Source organism: Convolutriloba macropyga, chromosome 4 (assembly GCF_964194025.1).
Source record: "Convolutriloba macropyga chromosome 4, txConMacr16.3, whole genome shotgun sequence".
NCBI classification, from domain to species: Eukaryota; Metazoa; Xenacoelomorpha; order Acoela; family Convolutidae; genus Convolutriloba; species Convolutriloba macropyga.
In genome coordinates this window covers 33,215,641-33,237,436 of record NC_134471.1, presented here as the reverse complement: position 1 = coordinate 33,237,436, position 21,796 = coordinate 33,215,641, and the positions used below count along the sequence as shown (strand labels likewise).

The 21,796-nt window shown below is 36.4% G+C and overlaps 1 protein-coding gene across 1 annotated transcript in view; it reads left to right on the top strand.

The window, feature by feature from the left end:
* LOC142337626 (TPR repeat-containing protein DDB_G0287407-like) overlaps window positions 1-20,146 on the top strand; it is an 86,541-nt gene extending 66,395 nt beyond the window's left edge. Inside the window, exons 7-9 of the mRNA XM_075386993.1 lie at window positions 17,155-17,308; window positions 17,925-18,133; window positions 19,889-20,146. Coding sequence (XP_075243108.1) covers window positions 17,155-17,308; window positions 17,925-18,133; window positions 19,889-19,930 — 405 coding nt within the window. The 3' untranslated portion in view covers window positions 19,931-20,146. The remainder of the gene's footprint in view (window positions 1-17,154; window positions 17,309-17,924; window positions 18,134-19,888) is intronic.
* The last annotated feature ends 1,650 nt before the right edge of the window (window positions 20,147-21,796 follow it).

Sequence of the window (21,796 nt, the reverse complement as noted above, 5' to 3'; positions counted from 1 at the left end):
GGTATCTTTCTCTACTGGAGTACTTTCAATTGTAGCATGTCTTTACAAGAGAAAATGAAAAGATTGAAATTAACCCCTTTACCTACGCCCAAGCTTGCAGTATCAGTTCAGATGTCTCTGGACGATGAGACTCTTCCCGAGGACATCTAGCAGCTGATTAAAGAGAACAATATAGAGTCAATTGTTTTTAGAGAAAAACAAGATTCAATGAATGCAAACTATACAATCACTTAAAAAAAGGAGACGAAGACTCTGGATATGTTTCCTTTGAATTTTTCATTGTTAAATAATTATGTAAAATCTCTTGGAAAGCAATTCATTTTCTGAATAATTTTATTTCAAAATGAGTAAAACCGAAGATCAATTAGATTTGGGCGGAGGTATAACTGACTTGGTATTTGACGCCGAGCACCAAGAAAGACGTTCTTGGAGGTTTTGCAATTCGAGATTGCCTCAATCAGAGGTTGTATACTTTACACAAATCGTTGTAATAATTTTCCTTATGACTGTATCTCTCGCCAAGTTGGTTTTTTTCAGTCTTCACTGTGAAGAATCCACATTTTGGTTTTCACTTCTCTCTTGTACAGTTGGATACGCTCATCCAAATCCAAAGTTATGAATTAAATTATTTCGACCACTGGCCGGTTGTTCATGGCTGTTTGCGGGCCATCTTGTTGCGGGAAAACTGAGCTCATTCTCGAAATGTTATTAGTTGGCACGTTTTTCCCAGAGTTTCAAACAATTTATTATTTTTATCAGCATGATCAGCCAAAATTCCAATCGTTAGAGAAGAAACTGAACATTCATTTTCAACATTTCCCCAATTTTGAGCTCATTTCAGAGTGGGAGAACTGCCTTCTTGTGTTCGATGATTCATGTGAAGAAATTTTGAATGACAAAGAATTTTCCAAATTAGCAACCGCAGGGCGACATAGAAACATCAGTGTAATTAATGTTATACACTATTTGTTCCAGCAAAGCAAATGATCCAGAACAATTGATCTAAACACAACACATATCATATTGTCTAAATCACCACGTGACACACAACAGATAAGTTTTATTGGTCGACAGTTGAATAATGCACAATTTTCAAAAGAAAGCTATGAGCTTGCAACCAAAGAACCGTTTGGTCATTTATTAATTGATTTGGTTCCCAAAACATCAGACGTCTTGCCTTACTGTTCAAATATTGTTCCTCCAGGACCGTCAATTTTTTATCTGCCATCAGCTAAAGCCGTTATCACAAATTTGAGCGATTAGAAAGAAAGAAGTTTGTATGCTGGGGCGGCTGCTAGACATATTGGATACAAAACTAAAAGAGAAGATCGAAAGAGCTCCAAATAACTTCATTAAATTTTATTTGCGAATGTTTGCTCAACTTTATCAACGGTAATGTTCCAATAAGAAAAAGTTTTGTAGAAGGTTATGAAAAATCATTCAGAAAGCTATTGTCTAGACCAACAATTTGAAAGAAAAGAGGCAACTTTTTGCTAGAGAAACAGATTTGGTAAAAACTGTTGGATTCCCTTGTTATCGTTATTTGACAAAATCATAATGCACACCGAAGAACTCATTTTTATACCAAAACGAATGCTTGCTTCACATCAACTGGTAAAAAAAGAAGTTTTGGACAATCTCCTTTATAAACAGAAAGCTGTACAGCTGTCTCTTTTGCAAAGAAACCAGTCCAACTCAATGCAAAAACCAGAAAAAGCACTTGAGCTAGTTGAGACTGCAAAGAAATTGATTGAAACAGCAGAAGAGGAAAAAACAGAACCCATGAGCGAAGGCAGCGAGATTGAACCGGTAGTGAAAAAACAAAGAAAAAGCGACGATTTCGACTCCATAATGATAGAGCTAGAATTTATGAAAAAAAACTAAATCAGAAGATCAAAAATCATACTTGACTTGATTAACCAATCTGAAACAGTCACCATAGAGTCGAACGACGTTCTTCGCGTTAATAAAGAAACACTGGGCATTACAAGTTCAACATTTCTGAACAATCTACAGCAACCAACTAAAACAATTGACCTTGAAAAATACTCAAAAATTTTAATTGCTCTTAATATATCACCTCATCTTGTTGCAAATACACATGCCAAGCAAATTTTGGAAGCCTCGTCTGAAAGTGAACAAGAATTTTTCCCAAGTAGAGAGCAACCCAGTCGACAAGAGCTCTTCTCTACTGGGGAACGGCACCCAAAAAAGATATAAAGGAGTAACAGACAAAACGCCAGACAAAGAAGAGACCAGTCAGAAGATGTGGTCTTTCTTTTCCTGAAGTAAAAAAGTTGAATCACTTTTATTTAAAAGAACCAGCATCGTATGGAGGTATAAAACGACTACAGACTCAAAGCAAGCTCGCTATGGGTAAAGTCCTGTCCTATTTGGAGACAAAGCCGTCTTTCACAAAGTACCGTTCAATTCGATTAAATTTTCCCAGGCTTCAATTTTTTGTAAAAGACATTAACGAAATTTGGTCTCTAGATTTGGCACATGTTGATAAATTAGCAAAGTATAACCGCAAAATCAAGTATCTCCTAGTAGCGGTTGATTGTCTGTCAAGATATTTACGAGTGGAACCATTAAAAACAAAGTACTCAACAGAAGCATCTGAAGCATTCAAAAAGATGATCAAAAACAAACAGCCCGAAAAAGTATGGGTTGACGGTGGCACAGAATTTCTTGGAGAATTCACACAATTGTGCAACAAACGCTGAATTCAGATATATAGTACTTTCAGTGAAAAAAATCAGCTTTTGCAGACAGGAACATTAGATCTCTCAAAAAGATAATTCATCGGTATCTCGAGGAAAAGTGGACCTTTAGCTACATTGACCAATTAGACCAATTTATGAAAACAATCAATTCAAGAGTCAATCGAATAACTAAAATTATTCCTAACAAAGTTACAAAAAAGGATATGCCGCGACTAGTGTCATTGGCAGCCCAAAAAAGCTCAACTCAGAAGCCCAAGTTTTACATTGGAGACTTTGTGAGAAGAGTTAAAAAAGATAAAGCATTCAAGAAAAGTTACAAGCAATCATTCACAGACGAAGTCTTTGAAATAACGGGAATACCGACATTAAGCCCACCAACATACTCCTTAGTCGTCGCAGACAAAGAACCAATTCAAGGACAGTTTTATCAACCCGAATTACAGCTTGTCAGGCTCCCTCTCGTTGAAAATGTCCAACAACCGGATTGAAGACGAGTTTACAGTTCACGTTGTTTCATGCGCTTCAATGGAACTACTTGATTCAAACACACTTGCAACGTTTTGGAATTTTTTTAATGATGAAATTCAACTTGCAGGTGATTGGAGAGTGGCGTTAAGTGAAATCATTTTCCCGACAAAAATAAAAAAACATAGTAAACGGAAATCTAATTGCGTACAACTTAAAAGACTATGAAGATTCCCAAAAGATGTCTTAGGGAGCTAATGTTATTTCTAAACCTTATATTGGACAACAATTTAGATTTATGCCAGGAACCTTTGATACAGTGGCACAACTTCTTGCTGCAATTAAGCGAACAATTGGACTGCCCTATTTTTCTTTCAGAGAGTTGAAGAGCTCTGGAAAATATGAAATTTTATTTGGCAAGTATGAGGGAATTACATTTCCCAGCGAGGAAATTACGAGCATTATTGGATTTAAGGGTATTCCTGACGGTAATGGAATACATATTGGGTACAATTTGATTCCTAATGCGAATAGATTTATGAAAAGTGATGATACAAAAGCTTATTATGGGGAGTTCCCAGCTGACCTTTGTGCTGGAAAGCATCTAATTTTCATCTGCACTAACGTAATTGAATATCAATACGTCGGTGACACTAAGGTTCCTCTTTTGCGAGTCAATGATTCAAAACAACGTCTGAAAAACGGTAGTGTTTGTGAGCTTGAACCAACTCATCGGATAGTTTTTAAAAAATTTAGACTATAAGAAGCTCCTGACCAACACAATTCAACCCATTTCAATTGAACTGAGAACGGAAACAGGACAATTAGTTCCCTTTTTGGGAACTGGAAAAGTTATTTTAACACTACACTTCAAAAAATTTTCCCCTTAAGATGGATTCTTATTATGCTAATCAAGCAACGTCTTTGCCTCACTTCTCCGGACATTATCGTCAAAGAGGAAGTGGTTTTGGAGCTCTAGCTGCAGGCATTGGACGTGTTGCGTTGCCTTTAGCACGTCGTTTTATTTTGCCTACAGCGAAGCGTATCGGGAAAGAGCTTTTGAAACAAAATGTTCCAGAGATTTTGGATGTAGTCGGAAGCAAAAAATCTCCTAAACAGGCGTTTAAAAATACACTAGCAAAAACTCTTAAAAAACAGACAGGGGAATCGGAGGAAGTCAATTCGAGTCAAGCCACAGAAAGCAATCAACAAAGGCAAAAAAATCATTTCAACGCACAGAGCTCCAAAAGTCGGTCAGATTTCGCTAAAACGATGATCGCTAATTTGTTACCATCAGAGGCAACTCACAGTTCTTTGGATTTATTCGAAAAATCTTCTATTTTAGTAACTTTCGATGGTAGTTTTTGTCAAAAGTTGGCCCAGTCTACAGTCCAAAAGGACCCATGTTATAATTTGAAGTCGCCGGTGACCGAAATAATTTTATTGACTTACAAAAATTTTTTCTGGAAGTGAAATTTAGAATTGTCCAGTCATCAGAAGCTGATTTGAGATATAACGCTACAGCCACCGCTGACATTACAAAAACAGATGCTCCCTATTTTTGCAATAATGTGTTACATTTACTCTACTCTGACTGTACAGTGTCTTCTAATGAACTAAAAACTTCAAACGCAAACGGAAAATACGCTCATAAAAGTTTTATTGGAACAGAATTTTCACATAATAAAGATGCAAAAAACACTTGGTTGGCATGTCAGGGCTACTCCTACGAAGAAAATCCTGGAGCGCTGTCAACTGGAGAAGTGAACAGAAGGAAAGCCTCAGTGAGGCAATCGGCTGAGTGCACATTCTACGGTAAAGTTGCAGTTGACTTCTTCACTTGTGACAGACCTTTGCTAAGTGGTGTGACACTTCGCATTGCATGCTTGCATTGCATACGATGCAGCCAAGCTTTACAAAGTAAAAATTGTCGAAGCTAATTTGTATGTGCGCAAAATGACATTGAACGATGATGTCGTATCGGCTATAGAAAAAACTTTATTAACAAGTCCAGCTTCGTATCTCTACCTGGAGACTCTAACAAAATTATTTCTGGCGTCAACGGATCTCCACAGTTGGAAAAAAGAAGATATTTTTGCCAGAGAACCGATTCGTAGACTAACAATTTGTCTGAACACTAACGAAGCGTTTCTTGGTAACAACAGAAAAAATCCAATTAGTTTCCGCAAATTTGACCTTGAGCAAATTTATATTTATCGAAACGGTTTACCTGTGGCAGACAGTCCGATATCAACAAGTGAAGACAAACGTCTCTACTTTAATACAATATCCGATTTAGTTTACATCGACAATGGTCATGGAATAAGTTTGACAGATTACCCGAACCATTTTACAAAGGTTTTTGATTTGACCAGCACCCAACAAGCATCCCACGATTTTAATCATTCTGAGCTTACAACTTCTTCAATTTCCATTGAGATGAAATTTTCTGCAGCCTTCCGAACAATATAGAGATATTCATTATTGGCGAAAAAGCCAGCACAATTTTTGTTGATAGTGCAAGAAGAGTATAAAAGAATCACATTCTGACAAATTAATGATGGATGAAGATGATATTAATGATTTAATCCAAGGCTGCAAAACTCTTAAATATAAATTCAATGGTGTGTTTGCGGCCAACAACTTTCCGGAAAAAATGAACAGAAACATCTTCCTTATTGTTAAGGCAGCAACTGCTGAAAATATTGGCACCCACTGGTTACTGTTATGCAGAAAAAAACAATCAATTTTGTTTGCTGATCCCCTTGGTCAGCCCCTTTCATCGTACAAACACCTATATCAAAGAATCCTTTTTGTTGGCAGCAATCACCATATTTATCAACTCTTGGAGAATCAACCAATTCAAATTGCAAACTCTAAACTTTGTGGATTTTTTTGTATTTATATTGCTCATTTTGTTTTCAATGCTCAAAAACTTGTAAATATTAACGTTAATGAATTGATTCGTTTTGCTTTTCATTTGATTTTCTAACCTTACTAACTTGAAAAAATTGTTTTTTTTTAAATCTTTACTTTTTCTTCATACACAAAGCGAACACTCAATAAATCAGAATCAATATTCAATTTTCCATATTCACCCATAAAAATATCCATAATTTGATAAAAAAGAACCAGAATGAGGACCATACAAAATTGTTTCAATTCTTCGTAAAGTTTCACTATTAACAAAATCAGTTTGAATTTGTTTTGATGGAGGCCGGGCATTATAGATAGTCTTTTGAGCAACTAATGGCATTGTGCACTCGGTTTGGGATTGACATTTGTTTGTTTTGCAAAGCCGCTTTTCGATAAATTGTTGTGGTTAGCAAAAGCTGGAAGTCGTTTGCGCACTGACTGCGAATCGTTTTTTCTGCAGAACTGTTGAATTCGATTGCTAATTTAAGCTTTGAAAACACATCTCCTTTAGTCTCCAAATTTGGTGCAGTCCAAAACAAAAATTTGAAAGCTGTATAAACACAAGGCACAGGAAAGCTCTGATATCGTTTCAATGTTTCGTTTTCAAAAGTAGTTGTATCAATCAGAACGTGATAATGGCTATTTAATAAATTGCAAAATTCGGAATCAAAATGTGCATACACTGCATAAAATTGTCCAATAGAAAAGCTAAGTTTTTCTTCCACAATGAGAAATTTGAACTGTTTCTGAAATTATTTGAAGTAATTTGGAGAACGCTCAAACATCGCTTCAACCATCGTTGTTGACAGCTTCTTTTTGAATTTTTGGTTTCTTCGCTAGTAGTGGTTTTGTTGTTAACTGCTGATCATCCACTGAGTTCTGTATTTTGCTAGCTGAGCTGACCAAATTTTCAAACTCTCCAAGTTAACGAAATTCTCGGTTCAAACTCGTAATCGTCTGTTGCTTTTTTGAATAGTTTCAGAAATACATATGTCCCTGTCCTTTCATAGGTTTTTTGCGTTGCCCTGATTAAGCGCTTATCAGTTTTGGAAATATCGAAAAAACAATCTCCAAACTCTGTGTCTTTAGTGGACCTGAAAGGCATAGTTTGCAACCTTTTTTATTGCTTTCACGTGTTATGAAACTCCAATTCATTGGAAGCGGCAGGTTGGGTTTAAACAAGTGTCGTCAAACTGCCTATTTAAATCCAAATGATTTGTGAATACAGGCTCAAGTACGCCTATGGCGTACTTGAGTCTGTCTGTTCTTCACATATTGCATAATTAACTTCAGCTGTGGCCTTAGATAAGACAAAAAACATATGTGACCCTAGGTGTGTACTTGGACCAACAGTGCAGTGTACACTGTTTATTGAAATTATATGCGGACAATATGTTTTGAGAAAACAAATGTGACCCTATGTGTTCATTTGGACCAGCAGTGCAGTGTACACTGTTTATTGGAATTATATGCGGACCATAAGTTTATAACTTGAAACAGATGTGACCCCGGGTGTGTGATATAATTAGTAGCACATGTGAACCTACAGCAGTAAGGAAATTTTGATAAGAATAATGTGTACAATGAAATGCTAATAAAAAATACGCTCTAGATAAGAATTGAGTCAGTACACACTATGAAGTGTATCAACCCGTGTATAATAACAAAATTTAGAGCATATAACAGAGCATATACACTACCAATATTAAAACTAATTTTGACCCCAAGATATAAATTGTTGAATTACACATTGCGCAATATAACTTTAAAAACAGTTATTCATTTTCTTTAAACCTTGTGATCAGTTTACATTGCTTTGTTCGCAGACAAACACCTACCAACCGTATTCTATCAAATTGGTTTGAATTTCTTTCTCAGAATTTGTACAAAAAATTATGTCCGTTCAAGTACTTGCTAAATCTATAATTTCGTTGGAGCGAACATTGGTTTATCAGACAGTGTTCAAAATTTTTGTTGTGCTGATTTGTCATTACCTGACGACGTTAAACGAGTTTTGTTTCGTTACGATTGCGACTGTGTGCCTCTGTTCGAAAACCATCTAGGGGCTTATCAAGCTTGTGAAAACTTAGCTGACATGTGGGGCATAAAGTCATCACCTTGCTCCCCAGAAAATCAATCCCAATTGGATTCAGCCAGCTTGCCAGTAACACCAGCAGTTGATCCGAGTCCCAGTTTAACACCGACATCTAGTCCCTCTCTCTTTGCGGCAATTCACAAGAACAATTCTACGGCTCTGTTCAATGATAACCAGTTTGATACAGTGTTACTGTCAGCTACACAATTTCAAACACCAGAACCAGCACGTGTTTTTTGGTGTCACAGACACGCCAAAGATTTGCAATTCACCAAAGAAACGCTTACCTGAGAATTCTTTAATGGACTTATTTGACTAACTTGAAAATCAAACTTAATGAATCACCACAAAATTTTTTTACATAGTGAGATGCTAACTTGATTTCGTTTCCATAATGTGTGATTTCATTTTTTTGAAAGCTGAATTTAACTTTTTATATCAGTTTTTACAGTTTTAAATCTGCTGAGCCAAAGAAATTGAAACTTTGCTACTGTTCAAGTTCGACATGTTCAGAAAAAATTTTCATTATGACGTAAACATACAAATTCGTTTCATAACAAAAACTCAACTAATACAACTACTATGACGTGATGTCGTTTTTCAACATTATATCCAGAAATACTCTTCTCAATCTACCAAAATTTTTGTTAACATTATATATATTATACATAAAATTTAGAGATATAGCCATTTTTTATAGTATGCGGTATTGACGCTAATGACATACTAACTCCATGCCACAGCTGAGGCATGGATTGAAATCCAAATTCAATTCATAAGTTAAAAAAATGTTCAAAATATAAAAAATATTCAAAGGAAATTTTCGAAGAAATGCATTTCAAACGTCAAATTTTGACACTTATTTCAGTAGATGTGCTCTTCAGCTTACACTATAATCAACTCTTATTTGTTACTTTGGGATCAATTGAAAGAAAAAGAGCATGTTTGATTAAAAAAAACAAAAAAGAACTCAAAAAAATTTTTTTTGACATATGACCTCTGACATTTGATCCCAAAAAAGAGGTTTCCAAAAAATACTTGGGATGAAACTGATTGTTCAGTAAGACTCAGCATACTCCAAAGTACAAATCATCTCAACACACTTGTCAAATTTTACTCACCCGTTATGGAGATAATTAGCCCCTAATTAGCGACTAATTAAGGGTTAATTAACCTATTTACTAAATACTGAAAAAAAAATTCAAATTTTTGAAACGGTTTTGTAATCACTGCTTGATGCCTGACATTATTGCTCATGAGCATCACCATCAAAAAATGGCTCCTTCACTGATTTTCAAAACATCTGGCAATTAATGTCACATTAAAATCTGGCATTAATTAGCATATGAAGTACCATAAAGAAAGTTGTTAGATCAGTTTTCTTTACGTTTTTGGACTTATTGGGTCCTCAGTGCAAATTTATCTCATAACAGCTGTCATCAAAAAAAGGCCTCAGAAAAAAGACACATGTTTATTTCATGTAATTCTCATGTAATTTTTAATCAACGACTTGATTGACAGAAAAACAAACTTTTTTTTGTTTCTTTTTGAGCAATTTTTTTATGTGGGTCCTATATTTTTCGGCATCGGGAGCATTTTAGCTTATCACACTTAACAACGTAGGACAACTCTAACCAACCGTAATTGAAAAAGCATTAAATAGCGCATTTTATTACAATTTTGAAAATTGACATGTTTTTCCAGCTTCTCAAAAAACGTTTTTTTGAAACAAACGGTGATCAGCAAAACTCGGTAGGGTTCCTTATGGTGGAATATTTGGCATACGATTGCAATGGAGAGTTGAAAACACATCTTTTTTCTCTCATAAATAACAAAATTTCGACTTAAAGGTACCCGCCAAAACCGACCAATCAGATTGCAGCATTTTGACGTTTTGAGTTTCGCGCTCAGAAATTGCATTCGTGCTAAAGTTTGGTAACTTTAGTCAGTTCCGAGTTATTTACTTGTTATCAACGTTCTGTTAGAATTTGAAATTCGACAAAAACTCTAAGAAATGGTCTATTCAGGCAACTTCTGTACCGCTACGTTTAGCACTCGTGGGAACCGTTCAAGACATCAACATAAATTTCATCCAGTTGCCGTTGGGCTTCCTGTCTGCAACTGCTCCCTATGTGCGTTCCATTCACGGAAACTGTCTGAACTGGAACAGCATATGCGAACTTGCCACTCGAAGTTTACCAACTGCTGCCGATCGTGCTTCGTGGGATTCAATGATGCGCACCTGTTTTCGCAGCATATGAACTCCCTTCACTCGCTGCCTACTTTTGGACCTGCATACCAACCGAAGGAGGCTCCAGCGGAGACAGACTTCAACGGTGTGTCATAAACTTATGAAACTGTCAATAATACAGCTGACAGAGAAATATATGCAATTGCAACGCTAATTGAGCAACGGCTCAGCCAAGGGCCCCAAAAAATACAATTTGCGGTAAAAGTACAGTTATTGAAGCTGCGTCAAGATGAAAACTCAACCGAAACAGAGGAGCGCATTGAAACTTATGCCAACTCTCTCATGACGCCCATTTACGTAGAGGGTCTCACAGACGAGTTGTTCTGGAGTATGGTGGAGAAATTGATGGCCGTCTTGTCTACATTTGCTTCATCTGGAAGTGGTTGGGTTGTTGAAAAAATAATCAAACTCGACACCTCCAAAAATTTTGCCAACATTTCAACATCTTGGCATGGAGTAATTACCTGACGACGTTAAACGAGTTTTGTTTCGCTACGATTGCGACTGTGTGCCTCTGTTCGAAAACCAGCTAGGGGCTTATCAAGCTTGTGAAAACTTAGCTGACATGTGGAGCATAAAGTCATCACCTTGCTCCCCAGAAAATCAATCCCAATTGGATTCAGCCAGCTTGCCAGTAACACCAGCAGTTGATCCGAGTCCCAGTTTAACACCGACATCTAGTCCCTCTCTCTTTGCGGCAATTCACAAGAACAATTCTACGGCTCTGTTCAATGATAACCAGTTTGATACAGTGTTACTGTCAGCTACACAATTTCAAACACCAGAACCAGCACGTGTTTTTGGTGTCACAGACACGCCAAAGATTTGCAATGCACCAAAGAAACGCCTACCTGAGAATTCGTTAATGGACTTAATTGACTAACTTGAAAATAAAACTTAATTAATCACCACAAAACTTTTTTTACATAGGGAGATGCTAACTTGATTTTGTTTCAATAATGTGTGATTTCATTTTTTTGAAAGCTGAATATAACTTTTTATATCAGTTTTTACAGTTTTAAATCTGCTGAGCCAAAGAAAGTGAAACTTTGCTACTGATCAAGTTCGACATGTTCAGAAAAGATTTTCATTATGACGTAAACATACAAATTCGTTTCATAACAAAATTTCAACTAATACAACTACTATGACGTGATGTGATTTTTCAACATTATATCCAGAAATACTCTTCTCAATCTACAAAAATTTTGTTAACATTATATATATTATATGGAAATTAATGTCACATTAACATCTGTCATTAATTAGCATATGAAGTACCATAAGGAAAGTAGTTAGATCAGTTTTAGAATTTGAAATTCGACAAAAACTCTAAGAAATGGTCTATTCAGGCAACTTCTGTTCCGCTACGTTTAGCGCTTGTGGGAACCGTTCAAGACATCAACATAAATTTCATCCAGACGACGTTGGGCTCCCTGTATGCAACTGCTCCCTATGTGCGTTCAATTCACGGAAACTGTCTGAACTGGAACAGCATATGCGAACTTGCCACTCGAAGTTTACAAACTATTGCCGATCGTGCTTGATGGGATTCAATGATGCGCACCTGTTTGCGCTGCATATGAACTCCCTTCACTCGCTGCCTGTTTTTGGACCTGCATACCAACCGAAGGAGGCTACAGCGGAGACAGACTTCAACGGTGTGTCACAAACTTACGAAACTGTCAATAATACAGCTGACAGAGATCTTGGGAGCTTCATGCTCAATCAAATATCTGCAATTGCAACGCTAATTGAGCAACGGCTCAGCCAAGGGCCCCAAAAAATACATTTTGCGGTAAAAGTACAGTTATTGAAGCTGCATCAAGATGAAAACTCAACCGAAACGGAGGAGCGCATTGAAATTTATGCCAACTCTCTTATGTCGCCCATTTACGTAGAGAGTCTCACAGACGAGTTGTACTGGAGTATGGTGGAGAAAATGATGGCCGTCTTGTCTACGTTTGCTTCATCTGGAAGTGGTTGGGTTGTTGAAAAAATAATCAAACTCGCACCAAATTTGCCCGCTACCGACCAATTCGCGGCTCATCCTATCTTGCCTTAGCCCTTAAGCTTGAAAACTGTCGCGGATTGCTCAATTTTCGAAACCACGACGATGCAAATTGTTTCAATTTTTGTTTCGTGGCAGCGTATCATGGGCATCATGGAATCAGTTTTGATAGAGATGACAGGAACTATCATATTGATAAAACATCCCCAGCAACAAATCAACAACAGAACATTCACTAACCTGTAGGCGAATTTGAAATGCCAATGGGATTTGAGCAAATGAAAGCCTTTGAAACTCTCAATGAAATGGCAACCAACGTCTTTGGTTATATTAAAGGACATCTTTACCCTCCACTTTATCCTCTTTTGAATCAGATTTTGTTATGGATCTTTTACTTCTTTATGATGACGACATTTATCACTATGTTCTCATTACTGACCTTTTGAAAGTTGTTTGTAAAGTTAGAGATTTGAAATTCAGATTTGGTTATCACATTTGTCGTAATTGTTTCTGGCTGTGTCGTGATGGACTGTAAAGTTATAATATTCATACTGAAAACTATTATCTAAATGCCCCTGCAGTTATTCAAATGCCATCACCAGATAAAAATGAATACAAATTATCAAATTTCTCAGCCACGTGGTTTGTTCCTCTGGTCATTTATTTTGACTTTGAATCGTTTCTCCTACTTGTCGCTGGATGTGATGCAGCAACTGACCAATCATCAACTCGCGTGATTGAAAAGCACAAGCCATTTTGCTTTGCTTTGGCAGTTGTTGATCATCATTCGAATGTTTCCTATTTTCATCATGTGTACAACTCAGAAGACTGTATGGGCAATTTTGTTCGAATGCTGCATTCCTTAGCAAGGGACATACATGAACGCAAAAAAAAGTTTCCTTTCTACAACGGAAATCGTAGAAATTTGGACAAAAATAGCGCTACATACTGTTGGATATGCGAAGAACCATTTGACAGCGAACTTTACCCCGAAGAGAGCATAGATTTATACCATTGTCATTTTAGTGGTCAATTCTTGGGCTAGGCACATGAAAAGTGTAATCGAGCGAGACGATATGTTAATTTTACGCCTTATAATAAAACTATGACTTACACCATATTTGTCGGGCTCTGAACGACTGTGAGTATACCACAACAATAAAAGTCATTCCGTCTACAGATGAGAAATACATATCAATGACATTCGGAGTTTTGATTGATACTATTACAACTCAAGAAGGAAGAATTTAAAAAATTTACGAGTATTTAAGATTCATCGATTCGTACAAAATGATGAACATTTAGCTGGAAAAACTGGTGGAAATTTTGCCTGACACACATTTTGATATCATGAAAGCAATGTTCCGCTCGGTTTCCGAATCATACGCACACTTACACAAACAAAAAGGATATTATCCTTATTTTTATGTATGTGATCGTACAAAGTTTTCTGAGGAACGTCTACCACCCCTCTCAGAATGGCGCAATACATTTGAAGGCGCAAAATTGGCTGTTAGTGAAGAAAATATAAGTCATGCTAACCAGATGTGGAAGTTAACGGGGTGCAAAAATTTACAAGACTATCATGACGCATACCTTAAACAGGACTGCGCATTATTGGCCTGTATATGTGAGATTCAACGTGAACTTAGCTTTCGAACATACAAACTCGACTGCATGCATTTCTACACTCTCCCCAATATGGCAAAAGAAGCGTCACTAAAGATATGCAAGGCAAACATTGAGCTGATGACAGAACGAGAACATTTGGACATGATTGAACCAGCAATACGAGGAGGAGTAACATCTGTTTACGAGGAGCGTCATTTTGTTGCAAATAATAAGTATTTATCAGATTACCGCCCCATTGAGGAGTCAACTTATGCGCTCTGTTGAGACGCAAACAATCTCTATGAAGATGGCACGCAAATGGACCAGCTACCAGTGGGGGAATTTACCTTTAACGTAGAAATTACCCTTAACGAAATCCTCAATACCCCTAACGACGCTTCAGTTGGTTATTTTCTTGAAGTAGACTTAAATTATCCTGTTCACTTACACGATGACCACCGAGACTTTCCCCTTGCCCCTACCAAGGAAATTGTTCAAGATGATTGGTTGGGCGAACATCAACTTGAGTTAAAAGAAAAGCTGCTTCAAACGCTATTCGACAAAAAGAACTACGTATTGCATTACAAACTTCTCAAGTTATACGTTAGTCTTGGGCTAATAATTGCGAAAGTACACCGTGTCCTACAGTTCAAACAAGCGAATTGGTTAGCACCGAATATTACACTCAACAGTAATAAACGTCAAGCCGCTAGCAATAAATTTGAAGAGAACTTTTATAAGCTCATGAACCATGGAGTATATGGTAAGAATTGCGAATCCAAACGCAGACGAAGTAAGCTTACCGTTGCGGGAGATGCTGATCAAGTTCTGAGTTCCATTTCAAGGTTCGAGTTTGATCGGTTCATGATATTCGGAGGTAATATGGTGGCATTGTCTTTCCGCACTAGAAAGATTTATTGGAATACCCCAACAATAATTGGAGCAACTATACTTGATCTGGCCAAGTATCAAGTGTACAGCTTCCATTACTACGCAATGCGCGCTCATTTTGATTGTCGTTTGTTATATAGTGACACGGATAGTTTACTATATAAAATCCGGAGTACAGACTTTTATGAGGATTTAGCAAGAAAGCCAGCTTCAGTTGTTAGCGCATTCGATTTCTCCAATTATCCGAACGATCACTATTTATACAGTTCAGAAAATAAACGGGTAGTTCTCAAGTTTAAGGACGAATTTGCGGGAGATTTTATTAAGGAGTTTGCATGTTTAAAGCCGAAATTATACTCAATACTCTCAAAAAGTAAGTATTCTTTGTTTTTGTAAAGCATGTTAGATCTATCTTTAAATTACAAAGGTTGTTAGTAGGCTTCTGAATGGCATTAGTCTTATTATTATATACATAGGGGGTTAGTCAACATTTAAAGACTTGATTAAAGGCTCTATTTTTCTCTTTAGGTTGTCGAAAACTTTCGGCTAAAGGAGTAACAAAGGCCGCTCAACAACGTCTCCGGCATGATGATTTATTGAGCACACTGCAACAGGAACGTGTTTCGTACTGAAAACACACGAATAGTGTCCGATAATCATGTATTGGAAACTGTTACAACCAACGAAATTTGCCTTTCAGCGTTTGATTTGAAACGGTATATTCTACCCTGCGGTACAAATACTCTACTCTTCGGACATTATGAGACCGTTGATTGTGGTGTCGATGAAATTGATTGGGTTAGTGCTGATATTCAGTGGGATAATGACAGTTACTCAAACTTACTTCTCAGCTCTTGTCCAGAATGGGATAATGATTTTGTAGTATCTCAAACTTCCTCAACAGCAGCTCTCTCAGTGCCAGCCTTCACCACCAGCTCTTGGGAAACTTTTGACCCGGATTTAGTAGTAACTGAGCAGATAACTGAATCTGATATTGACAGTGACGATAATGCAGATATTGACGCCAGTTCCAGTGAAAGCTCCTCTTCTGAAAACCCCTTCATAAACTTTGAAGCTGAAGAAGCAAGCAGCAGCGAAGAAGAAGAACCAGCACGCAAAATCAGACGGCGCTAATGCTAATTTAATTGCATGCAAATTTGGTGAAACTGCGTGTAGTAATACGCAGTGTATATATTATTTTTGTTTTGAGTGTTTAGTTTGGTTTCAATTCAATCTTTTCTTACAAATCTAACAAACCGGAGAAAGGCGCTAAGGGAAAGGAATAAAGGCAGAAGAAAGCTAGTTTACCTGTATCACCCTTGCACGGCCACAGTCAAATGTTTTACATGTAGCGCCGCCAAGGTAAACCCCCTATTATCACACGTATTTATTCGTAGGATAACCCCCCTATCTTAGTACCCTATTATCTTACTACTTGCATGCCTAGGTTATTCTAATGATGTAGTTATTTAGTTTTTCTTGCTTAGCTTTAGTATTAAGCAACTAATTTTTGAGATTTTGATTTTCACTAAATTTTTTTGTGTTTGCCCCCTTTTTGTTTCCTTTCTCATCGGTATCGGCAATTTTGCTGTTTGGAGTTTGCATTGTAATGATGCGCAGTTTTAACCGCTTTATAGATTGTTGTAATTTTTGCTCACTTTACAACACTTTGAAAAAAAATTTTTTTTGTTTTCACATATTTTATCTATTTTTGAGCATATAGCGTCGCGTGATTGGTCGACAATTTTGATGTTGCTGGGAAAATTGTTGATGTGGAAGTCATAAGACAATTCAATTATGTTGATTGTAATTCAACATTTAATCTCCTATGTTTTTTGCACTGCTAATGGTTTCCATTACTCCATTACTTCCATTAATCCATTGTCTATTATAGAGGGTGACAAAGTTCTGGAGGAAAATGGAATTTAAATAATCAGCATTAACGGAGGCCTGCACAGCCATAACGTTAGCAATCAACGACAACTGTCAAGTGCCTGTTGAAATTAAAACTGAAACTGATAAACTTAAATGATAAACCCTTGTAAACAATTTAGTTTGATCAATCGGTCATCAATGGTAATCATTTTTTATTACCAATTGAAGATCAATTAGTATAAATGTCTCAAGATTTCCTAAGGCGGTCAATAATGTAACATCAATTTCACAAATGTATTTTCGGTTGCCTTAGGCGTGGGATATCCAGACACAGCTTCTAGGAGACACTCATCATTCAATTGCAGTGACTCTCATGTGCCTGGGTAATCTGGAGATGGCATGTGAAAACTTCGAGGCTGCTTCTTCACATTATCAGAGCGCCTATAATGTTTTCCGGAAAACTATTGGTGAGAAAATTAGCAAACTTATGATTAGTTGAGCCCTTTCATAGAAGCAAGCATTTTATGATCACGCTTCCGTTTAAATTTGACTTTTTTTAACCAAATACTTAAGATAGATACTTGCTCTGACTGAAAACTTGTATTTCTTTAATGTAATGTGTGTTTGCTGTTGAAAAAGAGAAAGCGGAAAAATTTTCCCATGTAGCTATAGAGGTCTAGCTTAATATCAGTACAATCATCGTTAATTAATTTCCTTCATATAATTTCCAATACTTTAGGGGAATAATCTGACTTCCCTTATATGGTAAAATTTGGTCAAATGCGGCGGAAGAAACACATTAGAGAAAAACGTTAGAGATACACGTTAAATAAAAACGTACAGGAAAGAGAGGAAATCTTGTCTTTTAAAAATAGCAATGGCTATGAAGAGATGGTCTACAATTATCATCTTCTAACTGCTGCTCAAAAACGACCATTTTTGCGCCTAAAAGGCGGTCGAAAACTATCAAACCCGTCAACACTTCATAAAGGCATTGACCGTTTTTCCCAGCCTAAAAACCCAATCAAAATAGGTCTTTTACCTTTATCGGGAAAATTTCTACCAGGGGTTTTGTTTATATAGGTTTAATGTCCCATGAGACTGCATTGGTAGTTGAGAACATAGCAATGGCCATGTGCAATATGGGTGAGTTTGAAGAAGGCACTCCCTGGTTCCATTTCGGGGGGAAGCTCCTGGACCAGATGGGTCTTCTACACATGTCTGTGCCCTTCATGAACAGATTGTACCTCAAGTATCACAAGGAAAAAGGCAACGAGGAAGATGTGCAAACTGTAAGTTAGAGTTCTTCTACCGAGGCTACTTGTCAACCGATTGGTTCGGAGCTCAATCATAGTTTCCAGATATAAAACACGAGAACTAACGGCGTGTAAATGTTATACCTCTCGGAGAGTAAACTCATTCAAGAACTGTAAAAAATGAAAAAATATGTGCAATTTCTTTTGGAAATGATTCCAACTTGATGAGCAATAATTTGTCAAAAATGGAGGCAGATTGTCGTTGTCGTGCATGTGTAACTTTTTGTAAGGCTCACTATAACCAGTTTGAATCCTGTGCGTGCTGAACTAAGGTGCCTTACAACTCAGAAGTTTTTGAGGAGAACTGGCGATCTTTAGGGCTTTTGAAAACTTCTGTAAGGCTGGAAACGGATTGCACAAATATTGGTAAGCGATCAAATTCTGTCCAGAAATGAATTTGTTGCTTAGCTGTAAATCTCTCTAGTCACCAGCCAATCTTAGAATCTAAGATAAGTTTCTATAAAATGAATAGACTTAACTTTCCTGTAATTAATTCCCGGACATGAGTCTCAGAGCTTTTCAGCGCTGATTCAAGAGTAAAAACTTAATTAAATACTTAAACATTTTAAATTAAATAATTAAATACTTAAACATTTTAAAACATCTAAATATCTTTAGAATATTTTAAGTTTCTTTATGTGCAGTTTTTCTTCATTATGATTAAATTGAGGCCATAGAGTTGGCCCAGGTTAAACTTATCCTGTATAGTCTGAAAATTACTCATAACCCAAAATTAAGTCTGAATAGAATATAATCATACATTTGTAGCTTATGTACATACTTTTGGCTGCTGCAGAAAAAATGTTTATGTGTAAAATGATTCATGTAAAGCTTCAGGGCAAACAATCGTTGCAGAGCAAAGGAAGACTTAATTTACCTCGGTCACATTTGACTTAATTTGTGACCTATTTTCGTTTGGCTATGTTTAAACAGGGGATCTATATGAAGCTGTATTGTGTTACATTCAAAAGGTAGGCTATTTCGAAGGGAAATTGGAAACCGATTTCCTCAAAATTAAAAAAATAGGAATATTCGAATCCAAGCTCCAAAGCTCGTAGCTTGAATTCTATTTTTGAACGTTGAGCAATTCCCTTTATCGAACCTATCGGAGTTTAGACTAAAAATCGTTACCGAAAAATATTTCGGCATGAAATTTGGAAAAAAAGTAAGACACTTCTCAAAAGGTTAACTCAAATTTATTGACCAGCGTAAGCGACGATTTAATCCCACTATAATTAAGCGCAATTAATCGTACAATTATCTCAAAAACGTTGGAATTTATCAATGTGGATTTTAAAGACGTGGAATTTGGTTAACAAGTTTTGGGTGTCCAATTACCGGATATTGAAACGGGCTCCCGTTTTTGAACGTAGCGAAATTGCGAAAAGGCATTCAGCAAATCCATTTTTGCAGAATATAGAATACAAAGGGTGTAGCCCGAAATCTGCAATTTACGTAACCGAATTCCACGAGAGGAAAACCAGCCAAACACAGTTCAGGTCTGCCTTTGCGGTGCAATGACCCCTCAAAAGTATTAATATTAAGCATTTTGATATCAAGCTTTTAATTTTAAGCTTTCTGATATTAATAAAAAGTTTTTGATATTAAGGTACGGTATTGCAAACATTGTTATGATTTCTGCTGCTTGAATCTGCCCAATTGCATACATGACGCGCAAATTTATAATTTATATGCAAAAATTTATAATTAATTCTATCATTGCTGTTTCAGATTCTTCAACGAATGGCCAAAGCAGGAATACCCGTAGAATAAAGATTGAACACTCGCAGGACAGAACAGATTTCTTTTGTCTGAAAATGTTTGATCAATGTTGCAGCGATCACAATAAAAACATATTGAAGACAATGGTTGCTAGAAAACATTCTATCAGTATGCACATAAATTTTACTGTTCTGAACTGTTTCACTTGGTTTGAAATACCAAAATATTATTAAATTGTCATTTCACTGAATTTAAGTAACCAATTTGTTTTTTTTGCGGGTAAAACAGGCAATAAAAAAGGAGAGCTGAGATCAGGTGTCTGTTAGACCGTACGGATTGGAGCGCCCAATCTGATCCATTGCGATTATGTAGAAATTTATTTTTTTTTCAAACAGTAGACAAGTTAAAAAACCATTACGAAGTTGAATCATCAAGCTAGGGCGTGATCATTTTCATGAAATATTGTTGCGATTTCGTGACATCTATAACAGAACAGATAAGTAGTTAATAAACATATCAGAATAGAGCTTCAGGCTGTAAAACAAATGAAGAGAAAAGTGATCAAAGAGTATATTATTCACAGCTGCGATGCCATAACTAAGTTTTTTCAATATAATCGTTTTTTATTGGATATTTGAGCTGAAATTTTGTTATCATGGTATATGTCAACAGCTCACTGATAATTTCCTCATTGGATGCATCTGTTTGAGTTATAATTAAAAAGTTTAGCACATACTATTTTCAGTTGTTGCGGTTATTTGTTGAGTTCAAAAGCTGTGACGCCATAACGAAGAACTTATTGTTTTCAGTATAAGACTTGAATTTACATTTTCAGTTGATCTTTCCCATTGATTGGTGACAAGTATTACTCGGTCAGTTATGGTTTTTGCAATGATCAGTTTCGGCCTACATGGAGAATTTTGACTGTTGTGACACTTTTCCGACTGTCGTATTTATTTTCTTTGCTTGTCTGATTCATTGATGTCTATGCAGTAACTTTTCCCGTTACAACGGAGATCTTTCGTCAATATTTCTGTTACGACTATATAATGCCTCGCCGCCTTCAAATCTGCTTGCTTTTTGTAACTCATTCAAGAAGAAGAATTGGGTCTGTGGCGGCTTTTTTAGTATCTTAGGTTCACTTGCGTGATTGACATTTTGGTCACACTCAATTTAACTCTCAAAAAGATATTCTTGACTTTTAAAATGACTTCAGCTTTCGATAAGTTATGCGCAACTACAGATATTTTAATCTAAAGGAATGTTAATTTACAACAACTGAAATTTCTGTAATTACTGAAATTACTGAAATTTACTGAAATTACTGAAATTTACAACAACTGAAATTTACTGTTAATTTACAACAATTGAAACAATTTAGTAATGCAAAATTTACTAAATTGAAATATGAGATGTAAACTATTAGTATGAAGCTCAAAATTCTCTTCTTTGCTCTATTTTTTCTTTGGATGCTAAAGACTGCGGGTTCTACAGAGCTATTGCTGAAGGATGCGCTATCAATTTGTAATATATGCAGATACAGTTACAAATCTATAGCCCCTGTCGCCATGGCTTTAACCGCGAAATTTTTGTGTGAACCTAAACTTATTGAAATAAGAAAGGTTTGTTCTAATACGTGCTTTTTTCTGATGTTTGTTTGTATAGCATAGTAAGAGATGGGAACAATTTTTACAGTTGATAGATAACATGAAGGTAAAGTATTGTCAATTACCCACGGTGATAACCTGCGGTGGGTGGGTGTTGGGCGTTTCTTGTGTGAGGAAAAAGATACTCATCCTATTTTGCTGTCAAAATTGTTTTCTAGGGCATGAATCAGAAGATTTAGAGTTGCAATTGACTTCTTTCTCCACGACTCGAAAATTCCACTCAATGTTACCAGCTACTAAGGAAACAGTC